Source organism: Osmerus eperlanus, chromosome 13 (assembly GCF_963692335.1).
Source record: "Osmerus eperlanus chromosome 13, fOsmEpe2.1, whole genome shotgun sequence".
NCBI lineage: Eukaryota > Metazoa > Chordata > Actinopteri > Osmeriformes > Osmeridae > Osmerus > Osmerus eperlanus.
Genome location: NC_085030.1, coordinates 8,490,762 through 8,504,526, shown reverse-complemented (window position 1 = coordinate 8,504,526; position 13,765 = coordinate 8,490,762). Strand labels below are relative to the sequence as shown.

At 45.5% G+C, this 13,765-nt stretch overlaps 2 protein-coding genes across 4 annotated transcripts in view; both read right to left on the bottom strand.

Annotated features, from left to right (window-relative positions):
- Window positions 1-3,305, bottom strand: part of drp2 (dystrophin related protein 2) — a 90,087-nt gene extending 86,782 nt beyond the window's left edge. Inside the window, exon 1 of one of the 3 annotated variants that reach the window (XM_062476589.1) lies at window positions 3,022-3,305. The gene's annotated coding sequence lies outside the window, so the exon portion shown is untranslated. The remainder of the gene's footprint in view (window positions 1-3,021) is intronic. The other 2 variants (XM_062476588.1, XM_062476586.1) reach the window with 2 other exon arrangements.
- A 751-nt stretch (window positions 3,306-4,056) lies between these two features.
- On the bottom strand, window positions 4,057-13,555 carry cenpi (centromere protein I). Its single transcript, XM_062476992.1, has 20 exons — window positions 13,265-13,555; window positions 12,726-12,863; window positions 12,462-12,580; window positions 12,253-12,360; window positions 12,045-12,093; window positions 11,887-11,933; window positions 11,417-11,506; window positions 11,167-11,298; window positions 10,908-11,054; window positions 9,418-9,538; window positions 8,937-9,028; window positions 8,592-8,709; window positions 8,271-8,335; window positions 7,736-7,845; window positions 7,035-7,170; window positions 6,751-6,875; window positions 6,093-6,141; window positions 5,372-5,587; window positions 4,897-4,938; window positions 4,057-4,695 (listed from the first exon to the last, which is right to left on the bottom strand). The coding sequence occupies exons 1-20, from the start codon at window positions 13,431-13,433 to the stop codon at window positions 4,546-4,548; spliced, it is 2,223 nt and encodes a 740-aa protein (XP_062332976.1). The 5' UTR covers window positions 13,434-13,555; the 3' UTR covers window positions 4,057-4,545.
- Between the last annotated feature and the right edge of the window lie 210 nt (window positions 13,556-13,765).

Genomic DNA, 13,765 nt, shown 5'->3' with positions numbered 1-13,765 from the left:
GAACTTGCTGATAAAAGCCCCATTTTGTTTTATTTTGCATTAACTTCATGGATGTGCAGTAATTGGGATTTGGCTTGGATTATTTTTTGGAAGCACAATGAAAGAGAAATATTTATCCATGGGGTAAAGGCATGATTCACCCCCTCTGTTTGTTTACAAGGCTGACAAAAGGAGGCAACCAAAGGCACAAGCATCAATAGTCGTCAGGATGACAGGATTAAGAAATACAACATCACCTCATAGGCTGACACTCAGCGCACAGAACCCTGTCAGCCAAGGCAGAATGTATGACCTCTTTTAGAGCGTACCTCAGAATGTCTGAGGCAGCCCCCACCTCCTCCACCCCCACCTTCAGTCCCGTTACCGGCTCACTGGGAAACAGAGAAATCACACACACACCAACAATCACCCCACCATCACCCCACAATCACGATGCACAAACAGTAAACACCATACCGAGAATGATGCATCGATAGAAAAAACATACACACAACGTAAGGACAAATATCAAACCCGGACACATAGACACACTCGCCTGGTTCTTGGTATTTCCCGTAAGTATGGAATACCAAAGTGACACCGCACTCCCTCTGTCCTTCCCGGTCTGGACCACAGAGCCCCAGTGACATGGCTAAGGGAGCCAGGACAACAGCGCCAGGCAGTAAATCACCTGCATAAACGTGTCACCAGAGACACCCGGCAGACGCAAAGCCATTCAATGTTAATAGGAGAGCATCGGTTACCAGATTCTAAATAATAGCCCCGAGTCAGTGTGGCCAGGGTTAGCTACCCAAGGTGCCTGGATTTATAGAGTTAGCAAATTGCTTTTCTATCCCCCTCTTTGAGTCTTCTGTGACCTGTGTGAGGATGATGGAGAGGGGCAGAGGGTGATGGGCCTGTTGCTTACTGCTTGACTGAACACACCTGTCTTCTGGCCCCAGAGCAGAGGGAGCAGGCTTCAGGTCTCAGCATCAGGCTACAGTCCGGGGCTTCTGAGGGGAGAGTCATTGGACAAGACGCAGGAACAATTCCATTCAACCGGGCCAGGGGGCTATTGGTGTGACTGGTGGCTCTTTTATTGGCTGGAGTGATGGTGATGACACAGGACGTGATTTGGCCGTCATCCCTGAGGCTCTAGGGGGGTTACTGATACAGATGTGTGTCTGAGATGTGCCAAAAGGGGCGGAGAAAACTCATCATCAAAATCACGTTCTGACATGGGGGAGTAGAAGTGACATCAATAAAGGTCAAAGCCGGTGTCAACTGTGATTAAATCACAATGACTCTTTGACCTGGTGATTCAATGACATTGAAGTCCTAATTAATATAGTATGCCTTTTGAGAGTAACATTGAATTACAGTATATGACTAAATAGTCTGTGAACACTGTAGTTTTTCCGCTGCAGGACTAAGACGTCAGAAAAAGAGTACATTATGCCAAGCAAACAGTTGGTAAATTGTTCATTCTTAACGGTCTGCTAGAGTTTCTAAAGACCACAGTGAGACTTTAATGAGGACTGACATTTTCAGATCACTCTGCTGAATTAAAAAGGGAAAAAAGAGAGAAGCTGCCTCATACAATCTCCTCCCCAATATAAATAATGCAATCCAAAAATACATGTTTAGGATCTATCTCACAGGTCTGGAGAACAAGCCAGGAGAGAAAACAGCTATACCTCCACAACACAGTGCATCTGTGATTAACATTTCACACACTCTTACACCTGTCACAATATATAATAATCGACCCGCCCCAAAACCATGCCCATTATCCCATAAGGTAGGAGGTTTGTGTCCTTAAAGGGCATACTGAAACCATTACAGGAATGAGTCATGGTGCTATGAGATATATTTACTAGGTAATCCATACCCAGCCTGAGGGAGAAGGGACGAAGGCAAGAGACACGTCTAGGAGCCAGTTGGAACGGAGAGGCAGTGACAAAGAAAGATACTCCTAATCCTTCAAACATGTTTCACATGAAGAGGGAGCCACTACATAGATCGGTGCAACACCAGATCTGAAAAAATAGGATACGATGAAGGGAAATACAGAAAACAAGTTGTGTTTGGCTCATAATCATTCACACAACATATCATGCTGTCCCTTAAAGGCAGGATAGATGTCATACACGGTTCTGTCAATGTTCGGCACCCACTAAACCACTGCTTGGAGCTCTCACACAAGCTTTTAGATGTTCATCACTGACTGAAGTGAACTGTCAACAGTACCAACTGCAGTTAGGGTATAGAAGATCAAAGAATGCTCCACAATGCAGCTTTGAAGAAGCTTGAAGCTCCTTTTTTTATCCTGTCAAAGTGTGGTAAAAACCTTACTAACGGAGACGATGATTCTCTTCTCTCGAAAAAATCCACAAACTGTCAACTCATGTTTTCCTATTGCAATCTTCCAGTCTGCTGTCTTTGGACAAACTCTGTCAACGGCATTTCGGTCGGCTTCTCAATACAGATGCATCTTTACGAGCAGGAGGCTACAAAACGTTTTCAAATGTTTTCATCTTGAATACTGAAATAATTGTACAAGTGAAATAACAGGACAAAAATCTATCTTGGTATGCAACAGTTTTAACAGGGTATCCTACACTGTTCCAATACCACACATTTTACCGTCTGAAGAAGTCGGGTGTCCACTACTGTGCCGGTTGCCAAAATCTTCAGTTGCGCACATAGGATCTTTTGCAATAGATGGAAATAGACAATCCTACTAACACGGTGTATGGGCTACTGCATTCCAATATTGTTATCACGATAGATTAGTTCAGACATTTACCAGCTTTTCATTCTCAACAGTATATGCTTTGTAAAGCCCGGCAGCATAACTGACCCGGACAGTGCGCAACATCGTGAATAAGGCATTATTATTATTAACAAAGGGATTGAGTGACACAAGATATCGAATCTTATCTTTAACCCACTTTTCCATTGCTATCTGAACGTAAAATAGTTCGTTTTGTGGTTTAGATAGATGACAGACGTAATTACTAACATTTAAATCAATCTTACCTTCTTCTTCTCAGACAGAAATTTGGCTCAGGTAGCAGCTAACCTCACTGTGCCATGGAAAATTGACTTAGTTCAACCGGCTGGATTAGAAGGGAAGAAAGATGGGCAGAGAGAGAGAGGAGCGGCTGGTACTAAGAACATTTCAAACGGCAGAACAGGACTCAGGTCGGAGTAGCGCTGTAACGAGTCTCGCTCTCATTGACGTTGACATCAGAGAACTGCTTAAGGTGGCGCTCTCTGCAAGTATTCAGTTTCCAACATATTTAAACATTCTTACATGTCGCACTCTATATAGACACATTGTTGATATTTTTTCAATAGAAACAAATTATATCGTTTCAATGCAATGTCAACTAAGATGAACAAGTCCAAGTCTTAAGCAAAATTAGGCCAACTTAAAACAGGTACCATGTCCAACACGGTGTAAATGGCCATTGCAACAATCTCCCATTGCCTCCAAACTACAGCTAAAGATGCATTATAACTACGACCACAAGGGGAACATTGGGTAGCATTAAGGATGTGTGTATAACTTACTGTTCTCTCTCGTTGCACAAAATTTCCCCAGTCGAGGAAAACATAATAAGTTAAATTGACGGTAGTATTGTCTGAACATGCTGTACTGACTGTAAAAGCGTGGCTATCATCCCTGTACCCTATAATGGTGATGTTCAGAGAGGGGGAAGAAAAAACAAACAGCACTATTGAAAATGGAATGTTACTGGCGTGCAATGAATTCTGCTGCACCCAGCATGTTCCAAGGTAGACGGGGAGCCAAGGGCCTATTAACTATCCAGATGGATCCCTCAATTACAGGAAAATGTTGTTTTCCAGATGGTTGAGCCACTGACTGCAATAGATACTGATCATTTCCCCTATAATGAATTCCCAAACAACTGATGTTTTTTTTTATAGAAACAAAACTCCCAATTTCATTAGTACAGAATGCTTATTCCCAGATGGCAACATATTTTCACTGTGGAACGGCGCAAGAAGCTGACAGATGATATTTTGTCTTTAGACAGACACAAAGGATGCTGAAAAAAATCCTAAGCGCATATTTATTCTTATTTATGTGCAAAGACCACAGGAAGTACAACAAAAGTTACATATACAAGAACAGAAATCACAGTTAACAAAATTGACATGCCGACTGTAATAAAAAATAAAAAAAAACATTAGGAATGAAGCAGTTCTATTTACATAAAAATAGTTGAAAAACTAAAAAATAATACAAGGCAGGGTTATAAAATATGTACATGTCCTTACAGTGGTCCTCAACCCTGGTCCTCAGGACCCACTGTCCTGCATGTTTTAGATGTTTCCCTGCTCCAACACACTTGATTTGAATGAATAGTTGTCATCAGACTTCTGCTGAGCTTGATAACAACCCATTCATTAGAATCAGGTGTGTTGGAGCAGGGAATCATCTAAAACATACAAGACAATGGACCCTGAGGACCACTGCTTTACAACACAGAAAAGATCCAAGTTCTTGTGTTTTTCCTCAAATGGTTAGGCCTGTTATCTGGTGTTTGCGGGCTGGCTATCTCCCTGGCTCAGGTTTCTTTCTCCTGCCGGGCGCCGGTTGATGTTACTGTGGACAAACTGTCTGAGGCCCTCCAGACCATGATTGAAGAGAAACTCCAGGTACCAGTCCCAATGTTTCCCATTCTGCATCCAAACACGCACACATGAAACACACACACATGAAACACTGTACTGGCCATCAAAGACCAGCATATGGTTCTGGATCTCTTGTAAAAAATTAACAAATAAAGTCCATCTAACATCAATGTCACACTTCAAAATGCATATCCGAGCATTTACAGTAGAGTCTATTTAAAAATGAATTAATAAGACCTCGATAGTTACCTTTATGGAATTGAGGTCCATGTCTCTCCTCTCTGGCCAGCACTGATAAAGAGAGAGAGGGACAGAGAAGGAACATAAATATTCATGGCTTCCTCTCACCAGTAAATCTCAGAAGAACAGAGCAGGGTGGGTGTTGCGGTCGGACTAGAAAAGGTGCGTGTATTATTAAACATAATGAAAACTGAAGTCTCATGCAGATCCCATGAATAATAAAATCAGATTCTGTATTAATGGATCTTCTATGAAAGATACATTAATACCACATTCGTCACTCCTTCGTCTGGGCTCAAAGTTTATTAACCAAACTGGCCCCGCCCTCTTGTGCCTCTGTGCCGCCACCAAACCCCCCCAGTCTGCATCGACAGATGCTACGCCAAACACAACCACCATGACCATCAAACAACGTCTTATCAGCTGAACTGCGACGACAACCTCAGGAGAGTGAGCGCCGTGAGGGGCGAGGCACCAGACAGACCTGGTGGTGGAAGTGGATGGCGAGGCTGAGGAAGGCTGGGTGGTGGATGAAGTCGAAGCTCCTCCAGTACTCTGGTACTTTGCTGTGTGCCAGCACCTCCTCTGCCATCTCCAAAGCTGTGCCAGGCAGGAAGGTCTTCGAGTTCCACAGAGAGCCCACCATGGCCAACAGATAGGTGTTGAAGTCCTTGTATGTTTGTCTGCTGATATGGAAGGCCTGCAAGAGGAATGGAGGGGACAAGATAGAGGGAGAATAAACAGAGATAGTAGGATGGAAAGAGGGAGGGAGACAGAGAGGATGGTGGGAGAGGAGAGAGAAGAAAACGAAAAAGAGAATGGAAAGACCAATGTAGATTGAAGGTTGGATACTGTCTTCAAACATAAGGTTCATTAACTTGGATGTTTGAGCATGTTAACCGATTTGCATTCTGAGGACCAGACCTATTTTTCTTGATAAAACAGCCTGACATTTGAGGTAAGCATGGCAGTGTGACTTGCAAATTTTGCTTAATACAATGAACCTGCCATACTAAATCTATTCAAGGCAGGATTTGGTTTCAGCAAGCAGCTGAACAACTCTCCATTAGCCTAATAGTTCTGTTCATCTCAAACAAGGCTGCAAACAAAATGGCCATGAAAACAGCCTTGTTAGACCTGCTTGTATATACAACTCTTAGATGTGTAAAATACCACAAACATTTGTATGGACACATTTTTATTACCTTCATCTGCTGATCTTGACTCTTGGCCGAGGTCAGATTATTCTTGTACCTAAAGACAGGAGACCAGACCTCGCTGAAGTTATGCTTGAGTAAACACATTTTTTTATTCCTGGCTTGGCTAAATGTAGCCTTCCATAGCCCCCACAGCTGGATGAATAGTACATTGTCAGGAATGAATCAGTAATCCCTGCTGCTGCGTGTATTGAAATATGTATCAGAGAACATGTTTAGCCTCTTAGAATAAAAGCAGGTTTTTTTAAAGTTTTGGTTTGTCAGTTTATTTTTTCTGCATGTCACACTAGGCTGAGCGGTTCCATGTCACAATGGGACATGTAGGTCAACATGTACAGGTCACACACCTGGAAACAAAGCCACGGGTAGACTCCCACTGCTGGAGCATGTAGCTCGCATTCAGATAAAACATTCAAAGAGGCTGTGGACCTTCATTAAACAGAATCAGAAATGCCCTCTTACAGAGCAGAGGTAGCCTGCTGTTAAAAGGAGTTCTTTCGGCTTATTTTGTCATCAAATATACATCAATGCATTTGGTGTTACATGGGTTTGAGTGGCAGAGGACATGTTGGGACATGCTGGGTGGTGTGACATGTTAGGTAGCGTGACACGGCCGGATCCGTGTGGAGTCGGCCTCGTCTCTCACCTGACCATGATGTGGGCCAGGCGGTCCACGCTGATGGGGTCTGTGGCCAGCAGGGCGGGGTAGAACACTCCCCTGGGGGGCAGCACTACCAGGGGAAGACTGTACTTCAGGAACATGTCACACACCTGGAGGAGGAGGGGCGCACGCACACACACACCAGGAAATAAGAGAACCTCAGCTAACTGCCCAGAGTAAACCGTTCTCTTTATATTTGAAGACGATGATGTTCTAGGGCCTTGTTGCCAGGCTAAATGCAGAGTATCCCTGGGCTCCAGGCTAGTTACCGTCTGGTAGAAGTCCAGGACGTAGCTGAGGAGGAGGGAGTGGCAGCCCTCCAGCTGCAGCCCTGCGGAGGCCAGCCTGCCCACGAAGCACACCAGCTCCATGACCGAGTCCATGAACCCTGACAGGGTCATGCTCCTGGAGGAAGCAGGTCAGGGGGGGAGTTAGTCACCCACACACACACACACACAAACTAAACCCTTATCCAACAGCAGAGCAAATGCCCTCACAGGGAGAAACTGAATTCCAGTTATGCCAGGGCTGACTGGCTACTGGAACAATCAGAAAGAACAGAACTTTGCCCTTGGTTCAGAATTTCTCTTTCAGCAGCACACCTCACTAATGCAATAAAACAGGAAATAACCAAATCAGCAGAGGTGCACTGCAGTTCATTACCCAGAGCTCCAGAGGACGGGCAGGGGATAGGGGGAGGTTAAGAGGGGTGTGGGTGTGACCACCACACGACACAGCCATTGATTACCACACAAACCCCAGAAAATTGTTTCTCGATGGTAATAGGCAATCTGGGGATGAGGTTTAAAATGGTGAGGCGAATAAAAACGTACTGGACACCCCATTAACTTAATAAAGGAAGGGAGGATTGGCATATGGAAGGCACAGGAAGACAAGCCAAAGGAGGGAGAGGATAAGGACTAAAACAGAGGCGTGCAGAGTGGTGTGTGCGTGTGTGCGTGCGTCTCACATGGGGGTGTGGCTGTTGAGGCTGATGTCCAGGCCGTCCTCCAGAGCATAGACAGAGTGCCATGTAAGCCACTTCAACAACATGCTGTTCAAACAGTCTAGCACACTGCACTGTGGAGAGAGGCGTGGGACAGGTGTGTTACAGGGTTCAGTCAGAACAAACTCCAACCACTGAACGATGACTGAAACAACTGGGAGATACACTATACTCTGTTTTAAATACTGTTGTGGGCAATACTGTGAATTTACTGGGAACACTTTTATCATTACTGTGTATACTAGTATTATTATGTTTATATTGATCCTTTGATGTTCATTTTATTGGGACTGCTGTGATATCTGAATCTCCCTTCGGGGGCTGAATAAAGTTCTATCTAATCTAACCATGTAAAAGGAGGTTGACAATTTATTACATACTTTTAAAAGAAGTAACAGAAATTGCTGAATGATGATTTAAGTGGTAGAATTATGTTTAAAAATAGTGTTCACTTTTCTAAAGGGAGGTGGGGTGGAGGGGGGTTGTCTGTGCTGCCTACCTTGAAGGAGAGAGTAGAGGAGAAGAACAGCTGCATGAGGGGCTCAAACAGAAGTTGGTTGATACCTGGAGGGGAGGGGGGGGGGGGGTCGCAAACCACATTAGCACCAGCTACCACAACTCCGCAATCCTCCATGCAATCCTCAACACATGGCAGCCAGTGTACAGCACAGTCTGCCAACTGGGCACATGTCTGCCTGCCCGCCTGCTATATTTCAGGAGTTTGATTAGGATAGAGGGGGGGATAGAGGATGTGAGGGGGGTAGAGAGGGATAAGCGTGAGAAAGAGAGAATGGGAGAGAGAGAAGATGAGAGAACGTACAAGCGCTGGGCACCACAGGGATGTCACTCAGCAGACCCAGGATCTGGGGGCGGAGGAGCGAGCCGTCCCAGACGCTGAGGAACTTGTAGAGGAAGGCCTCTGTGCTGGTGAAGCCCTCCTGGGTGGGAGGAGACAGACAGAAACATACGCATCTCAAATGAGCGTTTGACTGTGGCATGAGTTATTAACGAGCTGTGAGCAGGGGCGCGGGGGGCTGAGGCTAACATGCTGTGACAGATTCAGCTCACACAGAACATGGATGGTGGGGTGGGCAGTGGGACGGAGGGACGGGTGGGCAGGTGTTGGGGGCCTGGAGGATGTTGGGGGGTGGGTGAGTGTGGTCACCTGGAGGAAGTTCTGGGTGGAGAGCAACATGTGGAGGAACTGCAGCACCTCGGACGAACTCTGGGAGACCCCGTCACTGCAGAACAGAAACTCTGCCGGAGGGAGCAAGAGAGTGAGTGTGAGAGAGAGAGAGAGAGAGAGAGAGAGAGAGAGAGAGAGAGAGAGAGAGAGAGAGAGAGAGAGAGAGAGAGAGAGAGAGAGAGAGAGAGAGAGAGAGAGAGAGAGAGAGAGAGAGAGAGAGAGAGAGAGAGGAAAAAAAGAGAAGAAGAAAGATGAAAAGGTCAGGGAATAGAGAAGAAAAGGGGGGCGTGAGTAGATTGTTTTGTACAATTTTGACACGTCTAACTTCTCCTTCTTTCCTAAACGCTTCCCAACAAAGATATCCTTTGATATGCCCACGCCTGCTTTTGGCTTTGAGGTGTTTTTCTGGCTGCTTCTGTGACGGGAGATGTCACCGAGCGGCGGCGTTTGATGCGCTCACCCTCGTGAAGGGCGTGGCCCAGCCAGTAGTTGAGGCAGAGGAAGGCCGAGTCGTCCTGAACACAGTCCAGGTAGTGGAGCGCCAGGCTGGAGCCCAACAAAGAGCCCATCTGGGCCGGGAGCTGGAGGGGAAGAAACACATGAACAGTTAGTGCAGGGGGATAAGGAACAAACTGGGGGGGGGGGGGGGGGGGGTCAGTGTGTTAGCTGTGCCCACGCTGATGAGGCAGCCCAACAACAAAGCTTCTGAATCGCCTCAAATCAGAAGATTTCACAGAACTATAAGATCACTCATGCGCATGTCGTCGTTTTCACTGAGTGGGCAATCGATAAACCTCTGAAACAGTTCTGTCTCATCCAGTAATCATAGTGATCAGCGTGGCAATGTGTTCTGCATCAGTCAGACATCTCTCTGTGTCTATTGTGCATGAACAGCTGCCTCGCAATATGGTAACTGGCTTATAATAAATATATAAATCCAGAAGAGACAGACTGTCGACGGACACGGCTGAGTCTTCCCATAATTAAGGAGCAAACGGCATTGTTCATCTGAAGCTGGGGAGCTCATCAGCACCAGCCTCACTCATGTCTCATCTCCCTGTCAGACACTGGACTAGCTCATATGTCAGACTTGCCTTTGCTAGGGCCTGGGGGCCAGCTGTAAAACCAGCAAGTCACAACGCCTTGTTGCACATGTAGGCTGTGTGTGTGTGTGTGTGTGTGTGTGTGTGTGTGTGTGTGTGTGTGTGGGGGGGGGGGGTTGATGGAGCATGAAGCATCAATGTCCTTAGGCCTTTTATAAGAGATTTATTAGAGTTTGTCAGGTCAACGGCTCTGGCAAGCACACAGTGTTTGAGAGGCCGCGGTTCTTTAATTGTTGACACTTTATAACTTTTCCGATGCAGCTCACAAACACACGTCCCTGTTCATTTGTTCATTAGTCTAATGACTCACGGGGATAAACAACTGTGAGGAAGTCTGTATACTGAGCAATGACACATTTAGTACACAAACAACAGAGAAAAAAGCTCATGAATCTGATGGATCAAAGCGATACACAAATGAACTTCTGAGGCCTTTATTATCTTCTGTTGAGCCGTGTACACTACATGGTGACACACTTCCCCCAAGTGGCCGTACAATGACATTACATGTCAAGGCACTCTCTTGAGCAGTACAACTTTGATAAAATACCACATCCACCCTTCTTAAGTGCTCATCTACCAGCTGTGACAGACTAAGATACATCCAGGCATGAGCAGTGGGTGAATAACCAGGCAGCTGTGAGTGAGTGAGTGTGAGAGTGAGGGTGAGGGTGAGAGTGAGTGTGAGTGTGAGAGTGAGTGTGAGAGAGAGAGAGAGAGAGAGAGGGTCAGATAAAGGCCAACAGGCTGGGGAAAGAAAGCAAGGTGGGAGAAAGAGACAGGGGGGGAGGTGGGGTACAGAAGGAGAGGACCAGACAGATGAAAAGGAAAGAGAAGGCAAGCTGACCTCTATGTGGTGGAGGTGGTCCAGAAGCTGGGAGAAGGAGTGGAGCTGCACCAGGGGGAGAACCTTCCTGCAGGAGAAGGAGGGGGGAGGGATGGCCTGACACTGCACTGCGGGGCTTGGGGACGGCAGCTCCAGGTGGTGCAGTTTCTATAATAGACGAGGAAGTGAGCCTGATAATTTTGATAACACATTACACCGTCATTAGTATTGAGGAAGTGCACTACAGTGCCATTGACAAGAGAGGATTTGCATGCGGTACCCTTTTCTTGGAGTTGGTCTTGTCTTTCGCGCCGAGGGTCAGGCCGACACCTGAGGTGATCTGACTGTTGGCCCTCCTCTGAACTACACTCAGCGCTGCCTTCCAAGGAGCGTTGTGGTTTTTAAACCCACTCTGAAAGATTAAAGAGCATGAATGTCACATGCGAGCAGGATGTGCTTGTGGATATGGTGCAGAGCTAAATCCACAAAATGCCAGGCCCTCGGTGATGGTGAGTGATTTAGGTACTAACCCTCATTCGCGATGGAAGGGAGAGCGTCACCAGCTCAGGGCAGAACACTTTGTAGAGTGACAGCAGGTGTGACAGGAAAGGCTGCCGTCCCTGGAAGGGAAGAGATGGGAGAAAATGAGCGGAGGGCAAGGAAACATGGACGCCTGTTCCTTTGATTGATGTCAGTTATCATTCATGACATCTACAGATAATGGCATCGATGGAGGATAAAGTGTTTATGGAAATTATGCACTGGGTTGCTAAACAATACGTCAGGTTTTACCCTTCATGCAATTCATCAAATTTTTATTACAGAACAATGAAGAAACAGCTGCATCTGCTAGATATTTGTTAAACTGACAAACTGTAGAAAAGAAAACTTACTGACATTGCCCACATCCAGCTAGGCCTTAAAAACTAAATGTTTTATTTTACACCCATAGATCAATGTGTACTGCCTTGATTTGAAGATTGATGAAAGAATAGTTTACCATCTTAGACTGAAGCTCCAGTAGCTTTCTCACTCTGAACTGGCAAACTGTAACATAGATCAACAGTTCAAGAAATCTACTTAATGCATAGCTGCAGGAAAAAGGGGGAAAAGACCACAATGATGTGATAAATGTGTTGAACAATTAACATCACTTACCACTTTCCCTCCTGGTCAAAAGGAATAGCAGGTGACAGATAAAGGGAGACTGGGGAGGAAGTCAAATATATTCAGGAGGGTGCATTTGAAATGTTTTGAATGGCATAAGTGCCCAGGTGGTTGATATGCCCTCAATCAAGAATGAATCAAGCATATACTAGTCAGTATAATCACAGACAGCACCAGCAGGCATCCCAACTGCGCTCACCAGATTTTCATCTTTCACAAAGCTGAAGATGAAGCCATAGATGGCCCTCAGTTGGTCCTTGGAGTCAATCATGTCAAAGACAGTCAGGACCCACTTCAGGAAAAGAACCTGGAGCAAGTATCCAAAGATTACTTTCCAAAAATAAAACAATGTTAAATTAATGTGCGTAGGCTTCTCAAACCCTTCCACCAGACAGAGGTGCTTTCTACCTGTGTGCTGACTGGTATCTTGCCGATGCACAGCCATGCCACCGCTCGTACAACAGCCTCCTGCGGAACCACTGTAGCAGGGATCAGGAACTTCAGCACCCGGGCACAAGGAGCACTCCCTTTAAAATGCAGAGTAAGCAGTGAAAATAAGCACTGTAACAAAATGTTCCGACTACAATATGGCCTTAGTTCAGGGCTGACCTGCCCTCTAAGCAATATCAGAGTCCTCAAATGAAAATCAGTTGAAGATGATGATACACTCACCCATGCGAAGACTCATGACAAACTCCAGCATGACAGAAATGGCCTCTGGAGGTAGTCCTTGACTGAGGCCAACTCTCTCGACATGCACCAGGTTCACCTCCAGCATATCATTGCCTTTAACTTGGGTACCTGCCTCAACTAACAGACGCAAGCAGTACACGAGTTAAATCGTTCCATCCATGCATTTGTTGGTGTTGGAAAGTATCTAGCCTACAGAAAAATGCGATGCAGGCAAAGTTAACTTTAATAATCTTCATCTACCAACAACAACAACAACAACAACAACAACAACAACAAAGCTGTCTCAGTCGCTACATAACTAACTAGTACCAGTACATTGTTTAAACATGACATCAATCATGCTCTTGGCAGTGAATAAAAGAAGCATACTAGCAAATCAAACTAAACACAAACCAGTAGTGGACCTTAATTTGTCTAGCTAGGAAGCCAAGATGAATGTATGTAACGTTAGGAAGAAGTGTTTCTGTTTCTTGCTAATTAGCCTAGCTACTGTATGTTGTTCACCGAGCATGCCCTACCCTCTGAAAAGTACTTCAGGGCAAGCAGAAGTGGATCCTCCGCCTCGTTCTTTCTTCTTTTTTTCTCTGCCACTCTCAAACTTCCATTACTACGACCAGAAACAAACAAGTCCCTTTCCGACGACGTCGACGAGTTAAATGTTGAACTCGATCTAGATACTTTGGCCATTGCTACATAGCTAAAAACACAATCATTCGGCGTCCTTCCAGGCAGTCATTCAAACAACTCAAATCTTCCGCGCGACCGTTTGCTCTGCGCAAGCGTAGTGGACTCCTTCCGTGGCGCTGTGGTCATTGTAGTTCTGAAGTATTTAGGAAGGCTACAACTATTTCGTTCTTATTCCGCTTCGTTGTCTATTAACGTTAACCATACTGTAATAAACAAAATCACACACTGTTCATCTTATCCACAATGCTTTATTTTGCCTATTTTGTTTTACAGAAGCATTGTGAACCTTACATTATTTACTTCACATGGCATCTGAATAATGTGTTTCTCGT

What these genes read in the sequence shown, in the direction of transcription:
- cenpi (XM_062476992.1), bottom strand. Translation starts at nt 13,433, where the DNA reads ATGGCCAAAGTATCTAGATCGAGTTCAACATTTAACTCGTCGACGTCG. An exon ending in TGGAGCTTCAGTCTAAGATG is followed by an intron (nt 11,507 to 11,886) that starts GTAAACTATTCT and finishes CTTCCCTTCCAG; the next exon opens with GGACGGCAGCCTTTCCTGTC. An exon ending in CTGGCCCACATCATGGTCAG is followed by an intron (nt 6,142 to 6,750) that starts GTGAGAGACGAG and finishes TCCTGTCTTTAG; the next exon opens with GTACAAGAATAATCTGACCT.